Raw genomic sequence first — 24,618 nt, 5'->3', positions numbered from 1 at the left:
GGTAGACATTTATATGTTCTTAGCATTTTCAGGATTATTCTATGAAACCAGTACTGCTTATGTTTCCTTTTCAGGTCCAATGCTGCTATTTGCACAAAAGAACAGGAAGTTCTATGCTTGTTCTGCATGCAGAGATAGAAAGTTGTGCCCGTATTTCATTCAGCATGGGACTGAAGTTAGTGCAGCACATCTTTTATCTTGTGCTGCTGAACGAGAGAAATTGGAACCTGCAAGCAATATTGATAGTTTGCGCCAGAAAGTTGTTAAATTGCTAAAGAAGAAAAAGAAAGTGGATTACTGTCATTCTTGTGAATGTTTTGTACTTGGTACTGAGGAACAGGGTCACAGTCATCATGAAGTTACGGCCAACATAACCTTTCACCATTTTACACACCCATCTGAGGTGGGTCATCAACAGAACTTGTATCTTCACCATAAAGGTAATTTATGGTTTCTGCTGAAGTAAGTGTTGTCCTTGAACGATTTGTTGTTACTTAAACTAAAGATGTGTTGTTTTGAATTCATTCATCAGCAATGACTGATAATGTGGAGTATGGGCAGAGACAACAATTTTACATGGTTACATAATTGTCATTAATTTCCATTATCTGTGATAAGTCGAGTGTTTGCTCACAGATGTGATGACAGAAACATTTCATTAGTATCTAATGGGGCAGAGGGAAAGAAATGTGTTAGAGACAAGAATATGGCACCATACACATAGTGTAAAGAGCATGCTCAGAATCAGTCCATGTGATTCACAGATTGGAAGTAGTAATCTTACAAGAAGCAAAAGCAAAACTTAAGAGCTGTAATAAGAGACCTAAACTGTTAACCATTTTAGTATTGCTGTGTTTATGCAATCATATTTGCATAAAAATGTACCGGCAACATTAGTTTTATGGATTGTTATGAATTTGTTGACACCACTACCTTTGTTATCTCTCAGGTTTTTGCAACACAGTGTTTTGGTCCTGTGCTTCTGGGTGTTCTGCTGAGTAGTTTGCATTCATGTGCAATATTTTGACTACCAACACAGCTTTCTCCTATAGGTTCTGTGAGTTTTGCTGTTATGTGTACTTGCGCCTTGGACTCCAGTCAGGTTGTGAACTATTGTTGGTCTTGCACTGCTATTTGTAGCCGACTTCAATTCCTGATGCTCATTACGCCCTTTAATGTTCTTTTGGTTTTTGGAGCTCACACAAATATTCCATGAAATTCAAATTTTCTCAGCATTGTTCAGCTCTGGTGGATGTGATGGCTGGCAGTAGTTTAATAAATTGACTGCCGGACCCCAAGCATTATTTGAATTGAAAGCCCATCTGTGTTTATAATGTTTTCTGTTTCATAGACTCCTTAATTATGCTATCCCAAAAACTTGGCTTTTGTGCCACAATACTGGTATCATTGTATTTCATTTCATGATTATATACGAGGTGGTGCCCGGTGAAATCTGATTTGTTGACTGCTTTAGTCAGGTACGTCACTGAGTTTTTTTCCCTTCTCTCCTCGACTGTTACACTAGTCTTCCCCATGTAAGATGTGGCATATTCACATGGCTTTTGGAGACCTGGACTATCTTTAACATTACAAAGAATACCTTTTATCTTAGTTGAAGGAATGGAATACAATGGATACCATATTTCCAGATATTGGGCCAGCACAAGGTAGTAAGTGATATGTGGCTTGTCTTCCTTTATCTCAGTCTCAACCTCTTCTGCAGGCATTCTTGGTTTTCCCTGCATTGTCAGTTCAATTTAATGTTCTGAGTACCCATTCCTTCAGAACACTATTCATAGGTGGTGTATTTCTTTCATGAGGCTATCGTTGTCTGAAAGTGTTTGACCTCAATGGACCAGAGTCTGTTGCATGAAATATTTTTTGTGCTGGATGGTGACGGCTCGAGGCATGGAGATAGAGATCAGTGTGTGTATGATTTCTGTGTACGTTGTGATGTAGGGATCCATCAATTCTTCTCTTTATTAATACTGAGGAAAGGTAGTTTTTCATCTTTATCAAGTTCCATTGTGAAATTTATGTTATGATGGATAGAGTTTAAATGTTGCAGGAACTCTCAAGCTTTCCTGCTCCATGTTGCCATACTACAAATGTGTTGTCTGCATACCAATAGAAACATGTTGGTTTCAACTTGGTGGAGTGTAGTGCCTATGCTTCAAAGTGTTCCACGTGTATATTAACCATGACAGGCAGCAGTGTACTATATATGTGGTTTCACACTTTTCCACAGATTCCTTGAGAACGTGTTGCAGATATTTTGAGAGCTGGTATGTAGGTGCACCAGTATTACTAACTTTTTGTCTTAAAGGAGTTTCTTCTTTGTGTACCTTAGAAAGGCCACTTAGTTGTGGTGGCATTGTTGCTCGTGTATAACACTGCCAACTTTGTACTACACTTCAGCCAATTACAACTCCAGGATATGAATATTATCGTCACTTTCAGTGTGGCCTCATTGGAAATAAATGCAGAAAAGTTTGAAGATTGTTTCATGCAGCTTTTTATTCACATCCTGACATTAACTTATTTCCTGTTCGTTGGAAAGTATTGTGAAAAATGAAATGGTGCAGCGATGGGTAGTTCTTTATTGCCTGTCAAGATGAAGCTACATATGGAAAACTTTGAAGTAAAGCCCCTAGAATCCGTCAAGTTGAAACCAACATGTTTCTATCAGTACATGGACAACACATTTGTAGTATGACCATAAGGAGTGAAAAAGTGTCAATTGTAGTATAGCCATAAGGAATGGAAAAGTTTCAAGAGTTACTGGAATGTTTAAACTCTACTCATCATAATATAAAATTCACATTGGACTGCCATAAAACGGACCAACTACCTTTTCTGGTGTTAATAAAAGGAAGAATGGACGGATCCCTGAGTCATGATGTAGTCAGGAAACCTATCCACCACTGATCTCCCCCCAAGGTGTTCACAACTTTTTAGTGAGTTTGTGCTTGGCTACCCTGGGGCCACAGCCTTTACAGCACCCTTTCCCTTTCCGTGCTGCTTCTCTATCCTCCAGCTATTCCGGGATGTTTTTGGGAATGTATTCTGAAGTTTTAATAGCCCGATATCAGAACAGTCCCTCAGCGGTCCCCCCCCCCTCCATTTTGGCATTTGAGTTTCCCCTTCATTTCTCCTTCCATCCTGTGTACTCCTGAAGGGCGGCCCATGAGTTTGACATGTAACAGGTGACTGGGTAATGCATAATTCCCAGTCCTGGCTCGACAGGTAAGGTTAGTAAGTACTCTCTGGTACAGGCCTGGCTCAGGGATGGGTGATTGCCTGAGATGTTACCTTGCCGAACTGCCAATGTCCCTTTATCAGGAGTTCGGGAGGTGTGACCTGATGTGTGAACAGTCACCTAAGGTGGGTGAGCTCCTCTCTGATGGGGGGGGGGGGGGGGGGGGGAGCAGTTGGAAGGAGCGCACCATTGGAGACTCTGGCAATTGTGGGGATTTTCTTGCAATGAGCTAATTACCATCTCAGTCTACATCTACTAAACATTAACAGAATGAGGCTAAAGATTCCTCGTGGTATCACGTACTGAAGGAGGTCAGTCTTTTGCTACTATTAATCCATTTATTACTCAGAAAGTTGAAGGCCTTGTGAAATCCTGCTCTGGTTTACATAACGGAACTTTGGTTTTGGAGACCAATGGTGAATTTCAAGGCCAACAACTGCTGGCAACTTCAGTCATCCACAGCTACACTGTTTGTGTCGAGGCTCATCAAATGCTGAATTCTTGGCGTGGTGTTATTTACACTAGGCTACTTGATGGTCTGACTGAGGGAGAAATCCAGACTTACCTCTCTGATCAGGGTGTCACTGCCCATTGGCTAATGAAAAAAGTTGATGCAACATTTATGCCTACACACACTCTTTTTCTCAAGCTTGATCAAGTAGTGCTTCCATTGAAGATCAAAGCAGGCTGTGAAGTCATCACAGTCCGACTGTACATTCCAAACCTGATGTGTTGCTATAAATGTTACTGAAAACTTGGCTGCAAGCTGATGAAGTCCGCGTTATCCTTCCTCGCGTTAGCTTTTCTCTTTGCAATGCCTGCATTCCTCCGTCATTTGTTGTTAACTGGGCAGACTTCCTCCAGCTTATTGATCAACTCCCTCACCCCTTTTTCCTGCTCGGTGACTTAAATGCACACCATCCCCTTTGGGGATCTTCCAGAACCTGTCTGAGATGTCCCCTCTTGGCTGATCCGCTCAATCAACTCAACCTCACTGGAACACCCATGTTACTTTCAGACTCCACACACACCTATTCCAATTAGGACCTCTTGTTCCGCACTGCCCAGCTCCCTCATTGTCTCAAGTGGTTCATTCTGTCTCAAGCGACCACTTCCTGTGTGCTCTCATCTTCTGACTCCTACCCTACTTATGTGTAAACCCAATTGGCAGCTTTCTGAGGCCAGCTGGAGGCTTTATTCCTCCCTGGCGACCTTTGATGAACATTTCCCCAGTTGTGATGACCAGGTAGAGTGACTCTTGAAAGTCATTTTTATTGCCACAGAACGTTCCATACCTCATCCTTCATCTTTATTGTACCATGTCCTGGTCCCCTGGTGGACTGAGGCGTGCTGCGACACAATTCACACGTGAAGATGTGCTCTCTGCATTTGTAACTGCATCCTACGATGGCACACCGTATTCGACATAAACAGTTGCGTGCATATAGCATCATCACATTCTTTTCGATAGAAAAAAAGCTAGCTGAATTTTATTCACTTCCGTGGTGTGGGGAAACCTCTGTCAACGTTCTGCGACCAAGGTCTGTTCCCCAGTTTCCAGCCTGACAGTAGAAGGTGACATCATTGTGGACCCTCTAGATATCTCCAGTGCCTTGGGCTGTTATTTTGCAGAGATTTTGAGCTCCATCCATTGTCACCCTTCCTTTCTTCCTTGTAAACAAATGGAGGAGACTCGGATGATAACCTACAATACCGCTTTTACTATGAGGGAGCTAGGTCATACTCTCAATTCATCCTGATCCTTCACCCCAGGGCCAGGCGATGGTACGTTTCCCAGACACTGGCATGAAGCCACTGTCATACCCATACCTAAGCCCATTATGGACAAACAGCTTCCTTCTAGCTACCACCCCATTTCTCTCACCAGCTGTGTTTCCAAGGTGATGGAGCTATGATTCATGGTCGCTCGGTATGGTGTCTCGAGTCTCACATCCACTAACTGCTGCACAATGTGGATTTTGGTGTACCTGTAGCGGTTCACCTGCTCTGTTTATCTCTTCGTTTGATTTCCTCGGTGTCGACGTACTGGCCGAAGAAATAGGGGGTGGACATGTACTACTGTCTACTGTAAATGATGTAGCCGACAGATGCACATTTGCGTTTCAGTCTTTTACTTTCACTTTTCACAATCCCCAATGTTACACAGTCATATGTGGCCAGTGATGAGCAGTAAAAACCTAACCACAAAGTTCGCAGTTCTTGAAGAGTAGAAAGGTACGTATGGAGCAGACACTGTCATTGTTTTTACACACGGCCTAATTGTTTAACACTTATTCCACAGTTAAATTGAAGGATTGTTGTTGTTGTTCTAACCGACACTGGTTTCTCGTCTGGAACTCGGCCGTGGACTGACTGTCTTGTGATCAAAAATCAGGCCCATGTATATCATCACAATAATAAGTACTGAAACTACACATTTTTCGAAGTTAAATCTACAGAAATTACAATTAAAACTTACTTCATTCAGTTAACTGAATACATTGAAAAAATTGTGTCTTTTTAACAGTTTCTTCTACTGCAATAGTTAGGCCAAATTATTTGTTTAAATCATGAAATTAACATATATAGTTACGCAAACAATACTTTTGACAAAGCTGTTAATTACTTTGGGATTAATTAAGGGCTGGCTTTGCTTACATGTTTTTGAATATAGCTAAATAGATACTTTAAGATTAATAGTATTTCGTCTTCCAAATGTTTGTAATTAGTACAGAAATTTTATTTGTTTATATGTCAAGAATAGAATTTAAGTTATGAAACAATTAATGGTTGCATCCTGTAATAAAAGATACTAACCAGGAATACTTAAAATAAATTAGAAAATCAGTTACATACATAAAACTAAGCACAAAATTAGATCTGGTGTTATATTCTGTAAAACTGAGGGCCAGTCTTTCTCTTTTATGAAAATGGAGATTAAATTCATGTATGTTAATGGTAAATAGTTAAAAGTAAAAAGAATGAATTTAAGGAGGCAGATGGTAAAACAAGAGGGGAAGTAAAAATATCCCAGCTTGCTTTGTCACATCACCCACTCATTGGGTTGACCAGATAGATATTGCAAATGGCTAACTGGGCAATTCATGATCACAAGTGACTCTAGAAATTGGGTTTAAAATTTACACCCAAAAAAATATTACATAAGAAATCTTATCAAAACTACAGTACATATGTTTTTTTTTTCAAATTTTTACTTATGTGAACTGGTCATATGAAAATCCACATATAAAATAACTTCATACAGTATATTGTACATTTACATAAAATATCCACAAGCTATACTTTTAACAAAAATTCGGCTTCTTCATCATAAGTGATGTCCTTTCTGGGTAAGCGAAGATTACATTTAAAGATACATATCATTTGATACAAGTCCTGTCTTGCTTCAAATAATAAATCCTCATGGGTTGCAATAGACAGAAAATTTCACTTGTATCAGTATTTTCCACAAGAACTTCCACACTTTTAATGAGCTTTTTCACACTTTCTCACCAAGTTGCCCATGCAGTTAGCAAGCAAATGCACTGCTATCAGTTCCCTTGGAGGTGGTTCTCCTCCACCACAGTACATGAAAAAAATCAGACAAAATACCCTACTTTAGTACACTTACTTTTTCTTCTGACTGAAGTCTAAGACAAAAAATGTTTAATGCTAATGGCAAATGATAGTCATTACAATATAAATAAATACATTAGATAGTTCTCATAACATTACAATAATTAGCACTAAATTTGACTATAGTACGAAAGATGTGCGCTGAAAAAGTTTAAAATCAAGTGCCCATTACACTTCAAAACATTACTATAAGTCATAACTTTGAAACTGGTTAAACTTGAAAGATTGGGTCACATGCCATTCTGCTGTTGACCATCTCATCACTTTGTCATGAATGGTTTTCTGCAGAAATACCAGACTGTGACTGACTTTTTATCTGGAGAAAGTGTACAACACGTGCTGGAGGACTGGCCCCTCCATACCCTATACATGTGGGGCTTCCAAGGCCAACTGTTCTGTTTCCTCCAGGAGTTTTTAAAGGACTGGGATTTTGAGGTGTGAGTGGGTTTGGCTTTGTCGAACACCTTCTTCCAGGGGAACGGGGTACCTCAAGGTTCTGTCCTGAGCAGCATCCTCTTTGCTATAGCCATTAACCCTATTATGGCCTGTTTCCTCACCAGGCACCTGCGGCTCCCTTTTCATGGATGACTTTGTGATCTATTGCAGTTCTTGATGGACTTGTCTCCTCGAGCAGCATCTTCAGCGATGTCTTGATCATCTTTACCAGTGGAGTATCGACAATGCCTTTAACTTTTCTACTGACAAAACAATTTGAATGAATTTCTGGCAGTGCAATCGGTTTCTTCCACCTTCTTTACATCTTGGTCCTGTTGTTATTCTGTTCACTGAAACTATGAAATTCCTGACACTCATGCTTGATGGAAAACTTTCTTGATCCTCCTATGTGTCTTACCTGGCAACACACTATCCAGTCTCCCAGTGTCCTATGTGTTCTAAGTTGTGCTTTTGGGGAGCGGATTGGACCACTCTCCTTCATTTGTACTGATGCCTTGTCCATTCGAAACTTAGACTATGGGTGTTTTGTTTATTCATCTGCATGTCCGTCCATCTTATGTCATCTTAATACAATCCACCATTGTGAAATCCGTTTGGTCATTGGTGCCTTTTACACTAGCCTGGTGGAGAATCTCTTTGCAGAAGCTGCCAAACTGCCACAGTCATACCGGCATGATGTTCTCCTCAGCAGATATGCATGCTGTTTGTCTGCCATGCCTAGCCACCCATCCTATGCCTCCTTTTTTTGATGACTCCCTTGACTACCAGTATGGGGCATTCCCTCTTCTCTGTTACCTCATGAAGTTTGCTTTCGGCTCCTACTCCAGCAGTTTTACTTCATGCTATCTCCCACGTTCCCAATGGGTGTGAACCCTTCACCACCTTAGCTTCGGGCAGCGGCCTGTGTTCATTCACTAGGAAACTACTATGGGTCGATCTATTGCAGTAAGGTTCTTGATCTTTGCACGCAACAAAGTGACAGCACCTTCATGCAGAATGATGGCTCTAAGACTGACCATAGTGTCGCGTGTGCCTTCATCATTGGCACCAACCATTTTTGGTATTGGCTCAAAGAACTTTCCTCAATATTTACAGTGGAGCTCTTTGCCCTTGATCAGGCCACCCAATACATCCGGCGACACTGGCTTTTTAATTGTGTCATATGCTCCTGTTCTCCAAGCGCCCTTCAGAGCCTCTGTATGCAGTCCACAGTCCATCCCTTAACGCAACACATCCAAGAAACCTTCCATTTGCTCACTGTTTAGGGGCCACTGTGAGGTTCATGTGGATTCCTGGTCATGTTGGTCTGATGGGAAATGAGGCTGCTGACGCTACTTCCAAGGCTGCTCTCCTACCTCTGTCCACTAGCTCTTCAATCCTTTTGGATGGTCTCCATGTTGCCATCTTTTGGCAGGTGATGTTATTTTGGCATCACCACTGGTATTCTCTTCATGGGGACAAGCTCTGGAGAATTAAACCTGTCCCAGCAGCTTGGCCGACCTCATCTTGGCCTACTTGCCGCAATATCGTTACAGCTAGGATGAGTATTGGGCATTGTCGATTTAGCCATCACCATTTGTTAAGTGGTGAGTGCCCACACTTTGTGCCCGTTGTCGTCAACCTTTAACACCTCCCCATTTCCTGACCGAATGCCCTTTTTTAACCACTTATGTTCTCATATATGTTTGCTGTCTGCATTGTTGGATGTTTTGGCAAACAAAGCACAGGCTGTCGACTGCATTTTACTTTTTATCTGTCATAGTAATATGGTGAATGACATTTAATATTTGATTCGCGACCTCAGCTGTCTCTACTTCTTATTTTGTGGACCTTTCTGCATGAGGAAGTCCTTGTTCTTACTTCGCTTTCCTTCCGTTGATTGGGCTTAATATATAGTCACTTTTCAGTTCTTTTACTTCTTGATGGCCTAAGCTTATGACATGGGCTCTCATTAACTGAATTGTTTTTGTGTCCTAAACCAAACAAAACACAACAAATACCACTGATCTGTGTGTCTGTGCCTCGAGCCATCACCATACATCACAAAGAAATTCAATGCCGAAAGCTCTGTTCCATAGAGTACGAAGACTTTCAGACTAGGAGAGCCTCACTGAAGAATTACTACATCTACATTTAGTGTTCTGGAGGAACAGGTACTCTGGTCATGAGTTTGAATGGTTCATGCAGTCAAATCAAGAACACCTGAAAAACAGGTTGAGACTGAAAGCGAGGAAGAGAAGGCAAAACTCACTTATATATGTTATGCTGGCCCACCACCCGGAAAGATTGGTAAACTCATATGGGAACATGGTGTTTCACTCCCTTCAACTATTTTTCATCTCACTCTTTGTAAAGTTAAAGACAGTCTTGTCTCCAAAAGCAAGATGTGTATTACATTCCATGTGAAGGTGGCATATCTTACATGGGGCAGACTATCAGAACAATTGAGGAGAGATACAAGGGACATCAGCGTCACATCCAACCTAAACAGTCAAGCAAATCAGCTGTCACCAGGCACTGCATCGAATAAAACCATGAAATGAAATATGATGAGGCCAGTATTATGGTCCAAATGCCAAGTTTCTGGAACAGAATTATTGGAGACTCTATCAAAATAAAGATGTCTGAAAACCTGCACATAACAACTGAACTCAGAACTCACAGCACCTGAAGAAGACAGATGGATTGGTTGTGAAAATATTTTGCAGAAAATGGGAAGAACAACTCAGCAGAACATGTGGAAGCGCACCATTAACCATGGATACCTACTGAGACTGCCAGCAGTAATAATGTGATTCATGATTCATATTGAAGTACTATATTACCTGAGAAGGAAGTGCTGCATCTTCTACATAATATATCTGAGTTCTTCCTCTGAAGAAATAAATAAATAAATAAGTAAATAAATTTGTACTAAATCATGCAAACCCAGAATTAATTTCAAACACTGTCTGGGGTGCACATTATTATATAAAACTCAATATTTCAATGTTCATAATAACCCTTGGACTACTGCTCTCGCAGATTCCATAGATAATGAAATTGATCCCTGCACTAATTCCCTTCTTCTCATGTAAACATTAATACTAAATGTGTCTTAATTTCCTAATGTAAGATATCTGGCTAAAATAGCAATGGCATTCGATGGCAGCAATTTTGTGTCTCCTGCATGATAAAAACACTTATGGAGGAATAGTATGTCACTGTACAAGCCGAAATAGGAATTATCTGCTTGCAAAAGTGCACCTGTACCAACATCAAGAGGTTTCAATGTATTTTGGGGAAAAAAAGAGCATACTGCCTGCTGCTCTGTTCTGTTTTTGTGTCCTAGAGAAATTATTTTATTTATAATTTGCTTCATATTGCTCTCTTCTCAACAATCTCCTTCCTTCTACCTACCTCCTTACTATTGCTTACCAGGAAAATCTTCCATCTTCACGTTCACACATGTAATTCTCTCCTTTATTTTGTAAGAATTCATGCCATATTTACTGTCTTAAACACCAAACTTGGGAATGGGGTGGTCCCCACAGTGAATAAATCTGAATTAATAACATGACAGTAAACCTGATCACCCTCAGAATTCAGTCTGGGAATCTGCACAAGCTGGCAGCACTGTAAGTTATGGCTGGTTGAGGGATTGGATACAAAATCAGTAGTTATTTCACTTTCTGACATGTCAGTGTTACCATAAAAATTTGTGAAATAGTTCTCAGCTGGCTGTGAAACTTTGTGTTTGGGAGTGTGCCATTGACACAGTAGGTTCTGGCAACTACATGTTTGCTCCCTTTCAGTTGCAAAGAGCTGTACTCCACAGTATCTACTATTATTCTTATTTTTGAAAATATAAATTTATATATTCTTTTTATGCAAGTTTTCAAGGGATGAGACTTTGTCAATTGACCAGACATTGAAAATGCTTCCAATTGAACTAGCTTCACTTCTGTTGAAATTTGTGCATAAAGTACCTAAGAGGGCCATATAAACTTCTGGCAAATTTGAGCTCAATCTGTTACTTGGTGCAGATATTAGAGCTGTTTCCACAAGGTCCAATTGCTTTGGAACTGGAAGAAAATGAAGTGGAACAAGTTGCTGTTCATGACCTAACAGAGCTCCAATCTTGCTACTTGCCATCCTGAGACAATTTTTTGTGCAGAATACAGAAATAACATAAATGAAGTTAAGAAAGCAGTAGCTATGGCACTGTCTTTCTTTAACCTTGCCAAAAAAAAAGGTATTACAACCAATTTTCCCCACATTTTAATGAGGAATAGGTAATGTGTGATGTGAAGTCAAATTTTCAAAGTTTTGTAAATTACATCCAAAGTGGCGTGGTACTGTAGGTGCAGCAGGTCTACACTTTGTGTGTGTAAAATACATCCCAAGCAGATAATGGAGAATCCACCATAAACTAACATGTATATTTACATAATTATTATTTATTTATCACAAATGCAATCCACATTTCTGCATGTCATTTGAAACAACACCAAAATGAAAATAACTGTTTTTTAGAGGCTTAAATGCACCTTTTTAAGTGGTTGTAACAATTATAAAGTCAGAGGTGTCACTTGTAAGATACTTTTGGTAATTTTAGAGATTGATATCATAGTGGACTATTTTGTAGGAAAGTTCATCATTAATTGTTTTTTTGACAGACAGATAGACAGTGCACTGACAAATGGTAATGATTCTAGTGCCATTTACTATCTATCTACTACTTTTTAAAAGAGGGGGAAAATTTTCCAGCAAGTGTGAAGACAGATTGTATCACAAGTATTGCTGTCTGACCATCATTTATGTTTTTTCTGTATGCAGCACAAAGAGTTCTGTTAGGATGACAAGTATCAGGATCATAGTTTTATTAGGCCTGGAACAATTGTTTACCAAACTTGAGAAGTTCTGAAGAAATGGAGCTGAAATGTGTTAGAAGTTTATATAGGTCTTTTAGCTGCATTCTATACAAATTTCAGGAAAATTGGAGATGGCAGAGCTGGCCGCTGTGGCCGAGTGGTTCTAGGCGCTTCAGTCCGGAACCGCGCTGCTGCTACGGTCACAGGTTCGAATCCTGCCTCGGGTGTGGATGTGTGTGATGTACTTTAGTTAGGTTTAAGTATTTCTAAGTCTAGGGGACTGATGACCTCAGATGTTTAGTTCCATAGTGCCTAGAGCCACTTGAACCATCTGAGATGGTAGAGCTCAGACCCCCTACATGACATGGTATGATGACCCCATAGAAAATTTGTGTAATAAACTGAGTGAATACCATGTGATGCTCTTTCAGACAAGTTGTCCGATTTTGACTTTCATGGCTGGATTCATGAAGGACTTAGGCCTAAACTGATCGAAAGTGTCACAATAGGTTTTCTAATAGGTTCATGTTTCTGAAGTTACGTAGTGCAGAAGGTTTTGTAATAGATTCGTATTTCTGAAGCTATCTAGTGCGGAAGGGAGCAAGAACTTAATGACTGCAAACAATAGTGCCAGAAACTTTTGACTTGCCAAAAATGCCATGGACCAGTAAGATGATAAACACATTCAATATCGTAACAGACTATTTATATATGTAGTATTATGTCATAGACAAGTAGAATTTCAGAACTGCCATGAATATGTAGAAATATGGTGGTCAGAGTGGACATGTGGAAAAGCTCTGTTAACAGATTACTTGATTTCACACAGAAGTGTACTTCATGGAGTATTCAGAGGGAAAATGCAGGTAGGAAGAAGTGTGCATTCAACAATTTAATACATTTTCATTTTCTTAACTATCACAGAGGAATGGTGGTGCCAGTTACTTAGTAATTTTTCTCATGTTGATTGATCCTCAGTTGATGAAAAATACCTGAACCCATACTATCAAAGATCTTTTGAATCTGATACCACATACTTAGCAAGGATTCTAAGGAAGCTCACTAAGCAGAGTTTTTTTGCGGGGGGACTGCATAATAGTGTGTTGTTCTGGTTGTCTGAAGCTCTGTTGAAGAAGCAAAGGGAAAAAAACTGGTAAAATACTCTGTTTCTCCACTAAGAATTAAACCAACAGCTAAGGTAACTATCACTTCAGAAGACCAGCATTACCATTGTTTCATTTCACAGTGAAATAGGATTTGTCATCATCATACGATTTGACATCATCATACAATGAATAATAAATAGGTCAAATATATGTATACATAAAATATATAGGGATATTTTTATGAGGATGGACAATTGTTATCCTTGATGTTGCTGAAGGAGCCATCCTGGCTTTTGTCTGAAATGGTTTAGGAAAACAACGGAAAACCTAAATCAGGATGACTGAACTGTGCAAACTCTATCCTCCGGAATATGAGGTCAGTATCTTAGTGACTCCACTGCCTCATTTGGTTGGTCCTTGTGGTTCCATGAATCTTATACAGTTTGCACTATATAAATTACACTGGGTGATTCAAAAAGGAAAAAAATGAAATTGTTTATTACAGACAAACAATGGCAGATAGAAACAAATTATGCATGTCACTGGATAGAGGAAGGTTCAAGTTTCGACATAGCTGCACTGTTGTGTGTTTGTAGCAACATGGCGAATACACCACAAGAGAAATAATTTTGTGTATTGAAATTTGCACAAAGTCAATTCATTGCTTAAGTGCAACATGCATTATGCTGTCGATTTAGCAAGAACCTCTGCACAAGAAGATTTATGACTGGCACACAAAATTCTTGAAGTTGATTGCATATGAAAAGAGAAGAAAACTGATCAGCCACACAACTCTGATGAAAATTTTGAGCCTATCTGAGATGAATTCACATGGTGCCCTCAGAAGCCCATAAGGTGGGCAGGCCAGGAACTTCAACTTCCTCAAACAACAGAGTAGCATGTTCTGAAACGACCCCTGCATACGAAGCCTTACTAGTTGCAGTTACTGTAGCAATTGTGTCCTGGTGACTATAACATTAGGTACCAATTTTGTGCTTCAGTCCTCCACGTTATGGCAGAGGACACTTTTTTTGAAGGACTCATATTTTTGGATGACTTGATGTTTCAACTGTTGGGTGAAGTAAACTGCCATAATATAAGAATTTAGAGGTTACAAAAGCCTGCCATCATTGTCGAACATAAGAGACTCATAAAAACTGAATGTGTTTTTTTGTGCCATTTCTGTTCACAAAGTTTATGGGCCCTTTTTTTTTTTAGAAGAAACTGTGACAGGGATGTCGTATGTAGGCATGCTGCAAGATTGGTTGCTTCCTCAATTTCGCGGCAAGTCCAGTGATTTCATTTTTATGTAGAGTGGTGCCCCACCTAACATTCACCTTATTATCGTAACACTACCATATCACAATGTTCAGTTAGAAGAGGTGGATGACAAGGTCTTGTTCATTGCTTTGGGCCTCCCAGATCACCAGACACCTCACACCTTACAATTTCTTCCGTGGGCATTCTTAAAAGACGGGATCTTTGTCTCGCTTATGGCAGCCACCCTTCAAGAATTGAGAAATCTAATTATTGAAGCTGTCAATTCAGTAAAAAGGGATCTGTTGATTTACGTGTGGAATGAAATTGACAATGATTTTGATGTTTCTTGAGCGACACATGGTGGTCATGTTGAATGTATGGTATAGTTTCTGTGGAAACATAACTCTTTGAACCTCCCTATATTAAGTAACATGCACAAACTGTTTATATGTTTCATAGTTTGTCTGTAATACACAGTTGAAATCTGTTCTTTCTTTTTGAATCATCCTATATTATAAAACAGAGTTTTTCACTGCATCCACACTATGGACTAAGCTGTAAAGATGGTACTGTAGTAATTACTCTCATTAGGATGGTGGGTTGATTGCAGAGTGAAATATGAGAAAATTTGTAATAGCTGCGTGGGAGTAGCTTCCTTTATTCAAAACGTAAAGTTTACCCACCTTTTGTCACATTTTAAGTGAGAATTATTCAGCTCATTTCATCAAGATGCCAAGAAAGATAAATATTTCCCACAATATTGCAAAGTTTCAGCTACACTAATTATACAAATAATTTGTTTGCATAACTAGTCTCCTGCTTAAGGTGGTCTGGACCTCTTTTGCTGCTAGAGAGACTGTTGGCTGTCATTCAAAGACACAGTGTGGTTGGGCAAAAAGAGAGAAAGGTCAGCAAACACCCCAATTGACTTTTATTCACATATAAGTAGTTATGGTCAGGGGCTAAAGCCAAACCATAGTTAGGAATAATGTTAAGGTGTATTGATGCCAACCTAAATCATAAATTTAAGTGCAGGAGTGTTATTTGCTTGTGTCTACTTTGCCCAGCTATTATAATAGTTTTGTCTGAAGCACAGTGGATATTAGAGAGTTCATTCACCCGAAGAGGTTTGCATTGTTAGACAAAATGACCTTGAACAGTGGACTTTACATAACACTTTGTGTTCTTTAACGCTAAACCATTTGCAAGTACAGCACAGGACAGCTCGAGAAGAAGAGAACTTTTCCTGTACAAACTGCTGCAGGCTACAGTGTTACCACCTTTTACAGATAACTGGTCTTAGAATTGTGAGTGTGATCAAGTTTTCTGTGAAATCAGTCAGCTCAGACTAACAAGGGGACCCTCCATACTGTAAATCATGGAATTTGATGCACTTCAAATATGTTGTAGAGGCACTTACCCTGAGTACCTGGCTATCCAGTTTTTTAGTGACGGCCCTTAGTTTTTGAGAAAATCGATGTTGAAGTTCATTGCACACTTTTTATATCCATAATATTACATATATTCCGAGTACGTCAGTGTAACGCAGTGGTAAAGGTTCACGGCTACCATGTTCGAATCTTGCTCATGTACTTTTTTTTTTCCAAAATCAACCGAATTTTTCAATTTTATTTAAAAGAATATCAACAAACAGTGTAAGGTGTGCGACATTATAAAGATATATTCATTTATTAATTTTTTCAAATATTCATTCCATTTGTGGTTCGCAGTAGGAGTTCCAAATGTTCGTACAACGGTCGCTTCTTGCATTACCTGAAATTGATCTCCGCCCATTATCGTCCCCTCTCCCGTGAGTACCGTTAGCCATAACGGGAACCTCAGCTCCTAGTTCCGGCCAACGAGGATGGTAGTTGCTTTCCTTTATGTTCGCATCTAACTACAGTGCCAGTTGCTCACAAAGCGTCTCAAGTTCCGCGTGTTAGAAAAATTCTGTGAAATGGAAGAACCAAGTGTTTCTGGAGTAGTGCAGCCAGAAGAAGATCCACAAGTAGAGGAGTTGAATGAAGAATCAAAAGGCAAAATCACAAATGCCATTAAACAGGCCAAAAATCTACTCCACGATTTGAATCTCGTAACGAATACACTGCCTAACATGATCTCTGCCAATTCCATTGCAATTGGCGATGAGATATGTATCGCAATACAGGATCTCTTGGCTGAAAGACAGATCATTATTGATTATGAATTGATAGATTTCAACGAAGAAGATGAATTAGGAGAATATGATGCAGTAAGTTTTACTTTTTTATGAATATTTTCACTTTCGGATGAATGACAATAAAAATAAAACTCTTCACTTTGCAGTGTAGGGGGATAGAGGAAGATCGGGATTACTTTCCCGAAGAGTATGCGCCAGAACTGACAGATTGTGTGCCTCTGTCCTACAAGGAAAAAGCAGTTGCTCTTGGTGCAGCGCATCCTAAGTGGAGCTTGAAAAGTCTGCAATCTGATCGAGTTTCTTGATTGAAAATGTTGTGTCTAGACAAGACAGCCTAGACACAATGAGAGGAAGCCGAAAGGCACGCGCTTAAACTCACGCAGGCTGGCATGAGGTCTGAAACAGGATACGTAATGAATGCTATAAAGAAGACTACGTAGCTTCTGGAATACTTAACTTTAATCCACAATTGGTGAACATTGGTCTTGTTGATACAGTATTATCATCTCAATATAACTTGGTGATGGCGCCTTGCTAGGTCGTAGCAATGGACTTAGCTGAAGGCTATGCTAGCTATCTTCTCGGCAAATGAGAGAGTCTTCGTCAGTCCGCTGTACAACTGGGGTCGAGTGCTAGTACGTATCTCTAGACCTGCCGTGTGGTGGCGCTCGGTCTGCTATCACTGACAGTGGCGACACGCGGGTCCGGCGTATACTAATGGACCGCGGCCGATTTAAAGGCTATCACCTAGCAAGTGTGGTGTCTGGTGGTGACACCACAGAAACATAAGTCGATACTGTATCGAAGAAAAGAGGATGTAAAGCGAAGTGGAACTCGCCTCAATAAATGGAGAACCATTGATTGTGAGACTTATGAAAGGTTCGTCGAAGTGAGGCAGAATTTGGAACAGGTAAATCATATTGACATGAAATATATGTTGAGTATATCATAAAAAAGAGAATGGCTTGTGAAAATAATAAAAATTATTTCTGAGCTCAGGTGACAACAAGAACTCTACAGCAGTGGGCGATGAATGCTGGTCTTCCCTTTTTATTGGAAAGCTTCAATTTCATGGCCAGCCATGCTTGGGTTGAGCAGTTCAAGAAAAAAACATAAGATTCGGCAAAGAAAAATTACAAAGTTCATCAGCTCTAAAGAATTTGCAATGATAGACGAAGTTTCAGCAGCTGCCGAACTATTCCACATACAAACTAGAATACTCGTGGAGAATTTTGACTGTGACTTCGTAATCGACACTGATCAAACTGGCTGCCAGTATCAGGCAACATATAATAGATCACTTTTGAAAAAAGGAACGAAAACCGTTCTCGTCTGAGAAAAAAGCTATTCATTCTTATACGGCCCAGGAAAGGTGATCCCATGTTTTTTTACTTATGCAAGAACCGTCCAGAAAATTTGGTCCTAACATTCAAAAATGAGTAGATGAATTAACTGGGAAATACAGAAATGTAGTTTGTGTCCTGCACGAAATCCAGGAGGTTCTCGAAACTGGTGTACAAAGAATTTTTGCGTTCTGTAATTCTTCCGCACGTGGGACAAAAACATTTTTTGTACATTATCGATTTGTGGGGAGGGCAAACCAATTCAACTTTATATGATCATCTATCCACTGGAGTAAGGAAAGCGAGCACCTGCAACCTAAAAGTGGTCCCACCAAAATGCACGCCTTATTGCCAGCCCTAGATGTTTGTTTTTACCCACAGGTGAAAATCTTCACGAAAATTATTCAGAATGCTCCCGACTTGATGAAAGACAATAGAGAGATTGCTTCTAGGGAAGATTAGATAAAATTACATTCGCTAATCTTACATCAATTCAGCGCACCTAATTTTGAAAGCATGATTAGATACGCATGGTTCGCATTGAAACTAGTGGATGAAAGAGAAATCTTTTTGCATGCAAAAGAATTGCATTTCACGGTATTGCTCATGAAGTAACCTTGCGCCTGCAAGATGGCTGCTTTCATAAAATACGCGTGGTGCTGCGAAAATTTGTGCTTCAGTTGTTTCTATGGTAAGTATTACCCACAATATTGTTCTGACACATCAAGCAATGTGGATGATGAAAAATAAGATTTTGTAATATTGTATGACAGAAGAAATTAATAACTGAATATATCTTTATAATTTCGCACACCTTACACTGTTTGTTGATATTCTTTGAAATAAAATTGAAAAATTTGGTCGATTTTGGGGGGGGGGGGAAAAAAAAAAAAAAAAAAAAAAGGTACACTAGCAGGATTTGAACACGGTACCTCCAGCGCGGTAGCTGTGAACCTTTACCGCTGCGCTACACTGACTTGTTCAGAATGTATGTAATGTTACAGGGGTACAAAGTGTGCAATGAAATTCAAAATTGATTTTCTCAAAAACCAAGGCCCATCGCTAAAATACTGGATAACCAGGTACTCAGGGTAAGTGCCTCTACAACATATTTGAAGCGCATCAAGATCCGTGATTTACAATATGGAGGGTCCCCTTGTAAGTCACTGAGGTGGGTGTCTGTTGATCAGGTTTACCTTAGAGTGTATATCTCACTTTCCCAGTGAGGAACTATGGGTAAAAATACAGGATCCATGATCAGTAATAATTTGGTTAGATATGCACAATGATTTGAACAGGTATCTTCTTAAACTGAAACATAGCTCAGAAATGAATGTCAGCAGTTTTAAACTTCATATTCTTTCTATTTCTGTCCATTTTTGTAAATCTAGCTCTAGATATTCCTGTTGTGGTGGACCCCCTTCTACCAACTTAGCAAAAATATATCTTAATTTATTTCCGGTGTTTACCTTGAAATTTCCATACCAATGATGCTTATATCACTTTTCCTTTTGCAGCTACTGAAACCTTCAGAGAGGGACAAAAAAGAGGCTCAGTACCTGTTTTCCTCCAGTGCAGTATCAGTAATACTGAACTTAGCACAGAAAAATAATTTGAGGAAGCTGCTCTGTATTGGGTCACCACGGGTACATGAGTACGTAAACAGTTCTGATTACCAGAACATGCACAGTCTGCTTCTTGACATAGACACTAGATATGTAAGTATTTCAGCTTAAGGAGATATACTTGATTTTCATTCTCACATAGAACTTGTCATCTAAGCTTAATAGTTTGAGTGTTGTGTGATAAATAAATGGCTGGTTACATAATACTAGCTGAGAAACCTGGCTTTGCCCAGGGTCTGTTTCTATCTGTCAACGAGACTTTGCATGCATGGAATTTATTTTTACAAAGCTTCTTTCTGTACACCATTTGAAGTAGTATGGTTTGGGACATGGATGAAGAGCTCGTGTGCTTCAGTAACACGAGAGAGAGCCATGTAGAACTGGCCATGGAAAAAGGAACGGATACTAAGGTCCACAACCGCAACATGCAGCACCTGTCCATGTGCTTTATCTGTGGTAGTAATATAGCGTAAGCTCCCCAGGAATTGTAAACATTTAAGTAAAATGGTAAATTGTTAGGAATAAACAGGAGTTGGGGTATAAACATCTCTCACCTACCCCACTTCCCATCAAAATTTGTATGATGTTACTTTGGAGATAAGTAACTTTAAGCCTGTGTGAAGCAGGGGGAGATAATGCATGACACTCTTGATCAAATTATGTTGCTCCTCACTTGTGGAAGGAGTTTCCAAAGACCGAGTTAAAGCTTGATGTTCTCGAGTCACAATAACTCTCACTTCATGGTCTTTGGGTTCTTGAGACAGTACAGTCCTCACAGTCTTTTAGACGTTCTGGTTTGTGAAGGAAAATTCGACAATTTTGTGGGCATTTTTATTTGTAAACAAACCAAAATTAAAATGTAATGAATAGGCACCAAAATCATAAAGCAGACTTAATAAATTCATTTTTCCTTGCAAAGAATATAAATAAAACCTATTGAAAGAAGCAAAGCAATGGTATTCAGTTTTTAATACACAAAATGAAATCCGTGCATCCAAATACGTTCGTTCTTTGTTTCTATTCATAAAGACAAGATTGTGGGACTTAATTCTGTTGCTGACTCAAACTTCTGAAAATACACGTCAATGAATTAAGAAAACGAAACTGATAACACCATTTATTGTTTCTTTGGTGTATTACAGAACTAACAGCACTATCTGTTAGTTATTTGGTGTAGTATGCCATGATGATTAAATATCTGAACTACTAAACTGAGCAGATGATTTTAGATAAAAGTTTGATTAATGATATCTTTTTTCTACGATATCATTTTTGATGAGATAAGAGGCTTCCATGTAGCCACGAGCTACGCTCACGTTGCCTGTGAAAATCTTATGAGATTTTGTCAGAGATTAGCATGTGAAGAATAGAATCTTCATATATTTGATTGTAAGGTATTACTTTATTTTAAAATGTATCGTGGGCATTAAATGTTTATTTTATTAATAGTTTATTTATGAATTTCAGCATAGCTTTCACAGTCGAGATAAATTCTGCTGGTACAATTAATTTAACAACTACTTCTTTGACTCCTCTTGCTTGGAAGAAGTACTGAAGCCTTTCTTACTAACGGACGCCAATGATGGCATTTTATTGGTACTTGACCCACCTTTTGGTGGCAGAATGGAGCCTTTGGCGTACTCTATCAATGAGATGCGCAAACTGCATCAGGAAGTTAATGAGCACCTGCAAAACCCTATGTTTAAAGGTAAATTTCATTCCTTTTGATTTGTCTTGTTATTTCAAAGGCACTTTATTATAGGTTATAATGTTATGATATAACATATTTTTTCTGTCTGTAGATATATATCCTCCAATTCATTATGTACTTCAAAGTGCTTATGCAGTATATTTCAACCATTATGTGAAGCAAAGAAACAGAAAATAGGAATGTGGGTGAAATGGTGAACCTCTGTCCATTTCACAATGATTTTTAGTGTCAGCTCACTGTTAATTAAAATATTTAGATACTGAACTGATATTTGGAAGAGATAGATTGCTACTCACCATATAGTGGAGATCTTGAGTTGCAGACAGGCACAACAAAAAGACTGCTAGACAAGTAAGCTTTCAGGCAAAAGGCCTTCTACTGATGTAGACAAAACACACACGCACACACACACACACACACACACACACACACACACACACACAGTGACAATTATTGAACTATGTGAAAAAACAGCAAATTAGAAATTAGTTACGAAGTACGGTGTACACTTTATTCAACATGAAAATGTCACTACAGATATTCAGATTTAGGTTATGACATGTCTGATATGTCTGCCCTCATTGACGATGATGTGGCACAGACGAATAGCAAAATTCTGCATGGCCTACCGAAGTGTCGGAACATCAATGCTGCCGATGACTTCCTGAATAACTGTTTTCAGCTCGGCAAGGGTTTTGGCGCTATTTCTGTACATCTTGTCTTTAATACAGCCCCCCAAAAAGGAGTCGCATGTGTTCAGATCCGGAGAATATGGCAACCAGTCGTACCCCATGGCAGTGGCCTCTTGGTACCTCAGAGCCAGAACTGTAGTGTAACGACGTAAGTTTTGTATAAATGATTTTCTTTTGACATATGACCATGTGCAGACTTTGTCACCTACATCAGTTACAACACACTTCAAAATTATTTAAACTCTTTTTAAATTGTCTCTGAATGGTTCTTGAACGAAACTGTAATTAAAACATCATCATTTGAGTCGTATGCGCAGAATTACGTCACTCAGTCCAATTGGTTTGCGCAAACTTTTTCAATTTAGATGTCGTTTGTTTCTCCTCAGAAATTATATTAATGCAAGTTATCTGCTTTAATAGATATTAGAACCACATTGAATAAAGTTTTGAGATTCAAACTCGCGACGAACGTTGTCAAAATTAATAATCTTGTCAAATAAATTACTTAAGATAATTCTTCATAAATAAATTCTTGGAACACGTATTTAAACTTCAGTAGCATCCACTAGTTTATTATCTTTGTACATATAGACGTGAACCTGAGCCTTGACAAGATAGAACTGAACATTTACAACATGATTAAACTTTCTATGACGTCATTGTTGTAGAAACATTACAAATTCTTAATTTTCAATTTTTAGAAGTACGTCGCAACAACTCGGTTTCAGGATCTTCTGTTGCTCTTTGGCTGTCGACCCGCGACGTATAGTGGCCAGCAATTTTCTCTCTGGTACCGGCAGTGAAGATGCTGTCTCCGTTCGTTGTGCCGCCCTCTCCGTACATGAAACATAAAAAATAAATACAAACTTTAGACAATTCACAACCATTACAAATATTACAAAAAATACATAAACAAAACTAAATTAAACTTATATTCACCTGCAATCTGGGCTGACACTGGTGGATGAGTGACGCTTCAATTTCGTGTCCAACTCCAGAACGTGTTCCCCAAAGTGCTCCTCCAGGGCATCAAATTTACTCCTACGAAGATGGGGTCGACCTCCGTCTTGCATGAACCACATCTTTTCAAAATAAGGATCACTTTGGGTAATGGGGGTGAAATCATCTTCCAAAACCTTCATGTACTATTTGGTAGTCACCCTGCCATCAAGGAATATCGCACCAATTATTCTGTCATAACTTCTGACAATTTTATTTCAAATAGTTCAATAATTGTCACACATAACTCCCACAAAAATGACCACTGCCTGGTTGCCAAGGCCATACCTCTGTCTGGCCTTGGGTTGTGTGTGGGAGTTGTGTTTTTTCGTAAATATGTGTGTGTGCGTGTGTGTGTTTTGTGTGTGTGTGTGTGTGTGTGTGTGTGTGTGTGTGTGTGTGTTTTGTGTGCGTGTGTGTGTTTTGTGTGCGAGTGTGTGTTTTGTGTGCGTGTGTGTGTGTTTTGTGTGCGTGTGTGTGTGTGTTTTGTGTGCGTGTGTGTGTGTTTTGTGTGCGTGTGTGCTTTTTGCCAAGAGCTTATTTGTTTATTAGTCTTTTTGTCGTGCCTCTCTGCTACTCAACATTTCCACCATATGGTGAGTAGCAATGTGTCCTTTTCATTAATTTAAAACTGAGGACTATGTGAAGAAATATGAGGGGTGTTTGAAAAGTCCGTGTCAAGTCCGAGAGACGGCACCACTGGCACATATCGAGGTCATGTTTAGTTAGTTGCATCTTTGGAAAGAATGCACACCAAGTTTCAACTATATTGGTCTATTTCTTTGTGTTTGGCATTCGTGTGAATCAAGAAAGTCGAGTGATTGTCAAAAAATGTACGAAAAAGAATTTCATGTGGTGATTAAACATTACTTTATGAAAGGCAAACGCCTCAGGAGACTAAAGAGAAGCTTGATAAACATTATGGTGACTCTGTATCTTCGATTAGAATAGTTTATAAGTGGTTTCAATATTTTCGGAGTGGCCATATGGGCACAAGTGATGCTGAACGATCTGGAGGTATGTGATACAAGATGTCCGCACGCGAGTCACAGGTCAAACAGTTCCCATGAATTACTGGTTGAGGATTTGTGGGGATGGAGCTGATGCCCGATAGCATCCAGATGTGTTCAGATCATGTGTGAGTTCAGATCATGTGAATTTAGTGGCCAAGAGATCAAAATGAATTCACTTCATGATTCTTAAACCACTGTAACTAGCTTTTGGCCTTGTAAAGTGGACAGTTATCCTGCTGGAATGTGCCATTGTCATCAAAGCTCAGGTGAATTTCCCCATAGCATACCCCCACCATCCTGCATTCATGGTGCCGTATGTGTTTCGAGCAGCTGTTTCCCTGGGTGATGGCATATTCAGATGTTAACATGAAGTTAGTGTAAGAAAAAATGGGATTCACACAACAAGTCAACATTTTTCCATGATCCACACTCTAGTCTCAATAGCCCCGTGCAGATGTCGGGTCAACATGGGAACACATAGGTGTC

At 39.3% G+C, this 24,618-nt stretch overlaps 1 protein-coding gene across 1 annotated transcript in view; it reads left to right on the top strand.

Annotated features, from left to right (window-relative positions):
• Positions 1-24,618, top strand: part of LOC126473522 (rRNA N6-adenosine-methyltransferase ZCCHC4) — a 270,950-nt gene that overhangs the window by 211,001 nt on the left and 35,331 nt on the right. The window contains 3 exon segments of the mRNA XM_050100624.1: positions 75-403; positions 19,610-19,810; positions 21,185-21,425. Of these exon segments, the coding sequence (XP_049956581.1) occupies positions 75-403; positions 19,610-19,810; positions 21,185-21,425 (771 nt within the window).

Source organism: Schistocerca serialis, chromosome 4 (genome assembly GCF_023864345.2).
Source record: "Schistocerca serialis cubense isolate TAMUIC-IGC-003099 chromosome 4, iqSchSeri2.2, whole genome shotgun sequence".
Classification (NCBI taxonomy): Eukaryota; Metazoa; Arthropoda; class Insecta; order Orthoptera; family Acrididae; genus Schistocerca; species Schistocerca serialis.
Note: the sequence above shows the minus strand (reverse complement) of the source record. Positions and strands in the feature narration are given on the sequence as shown.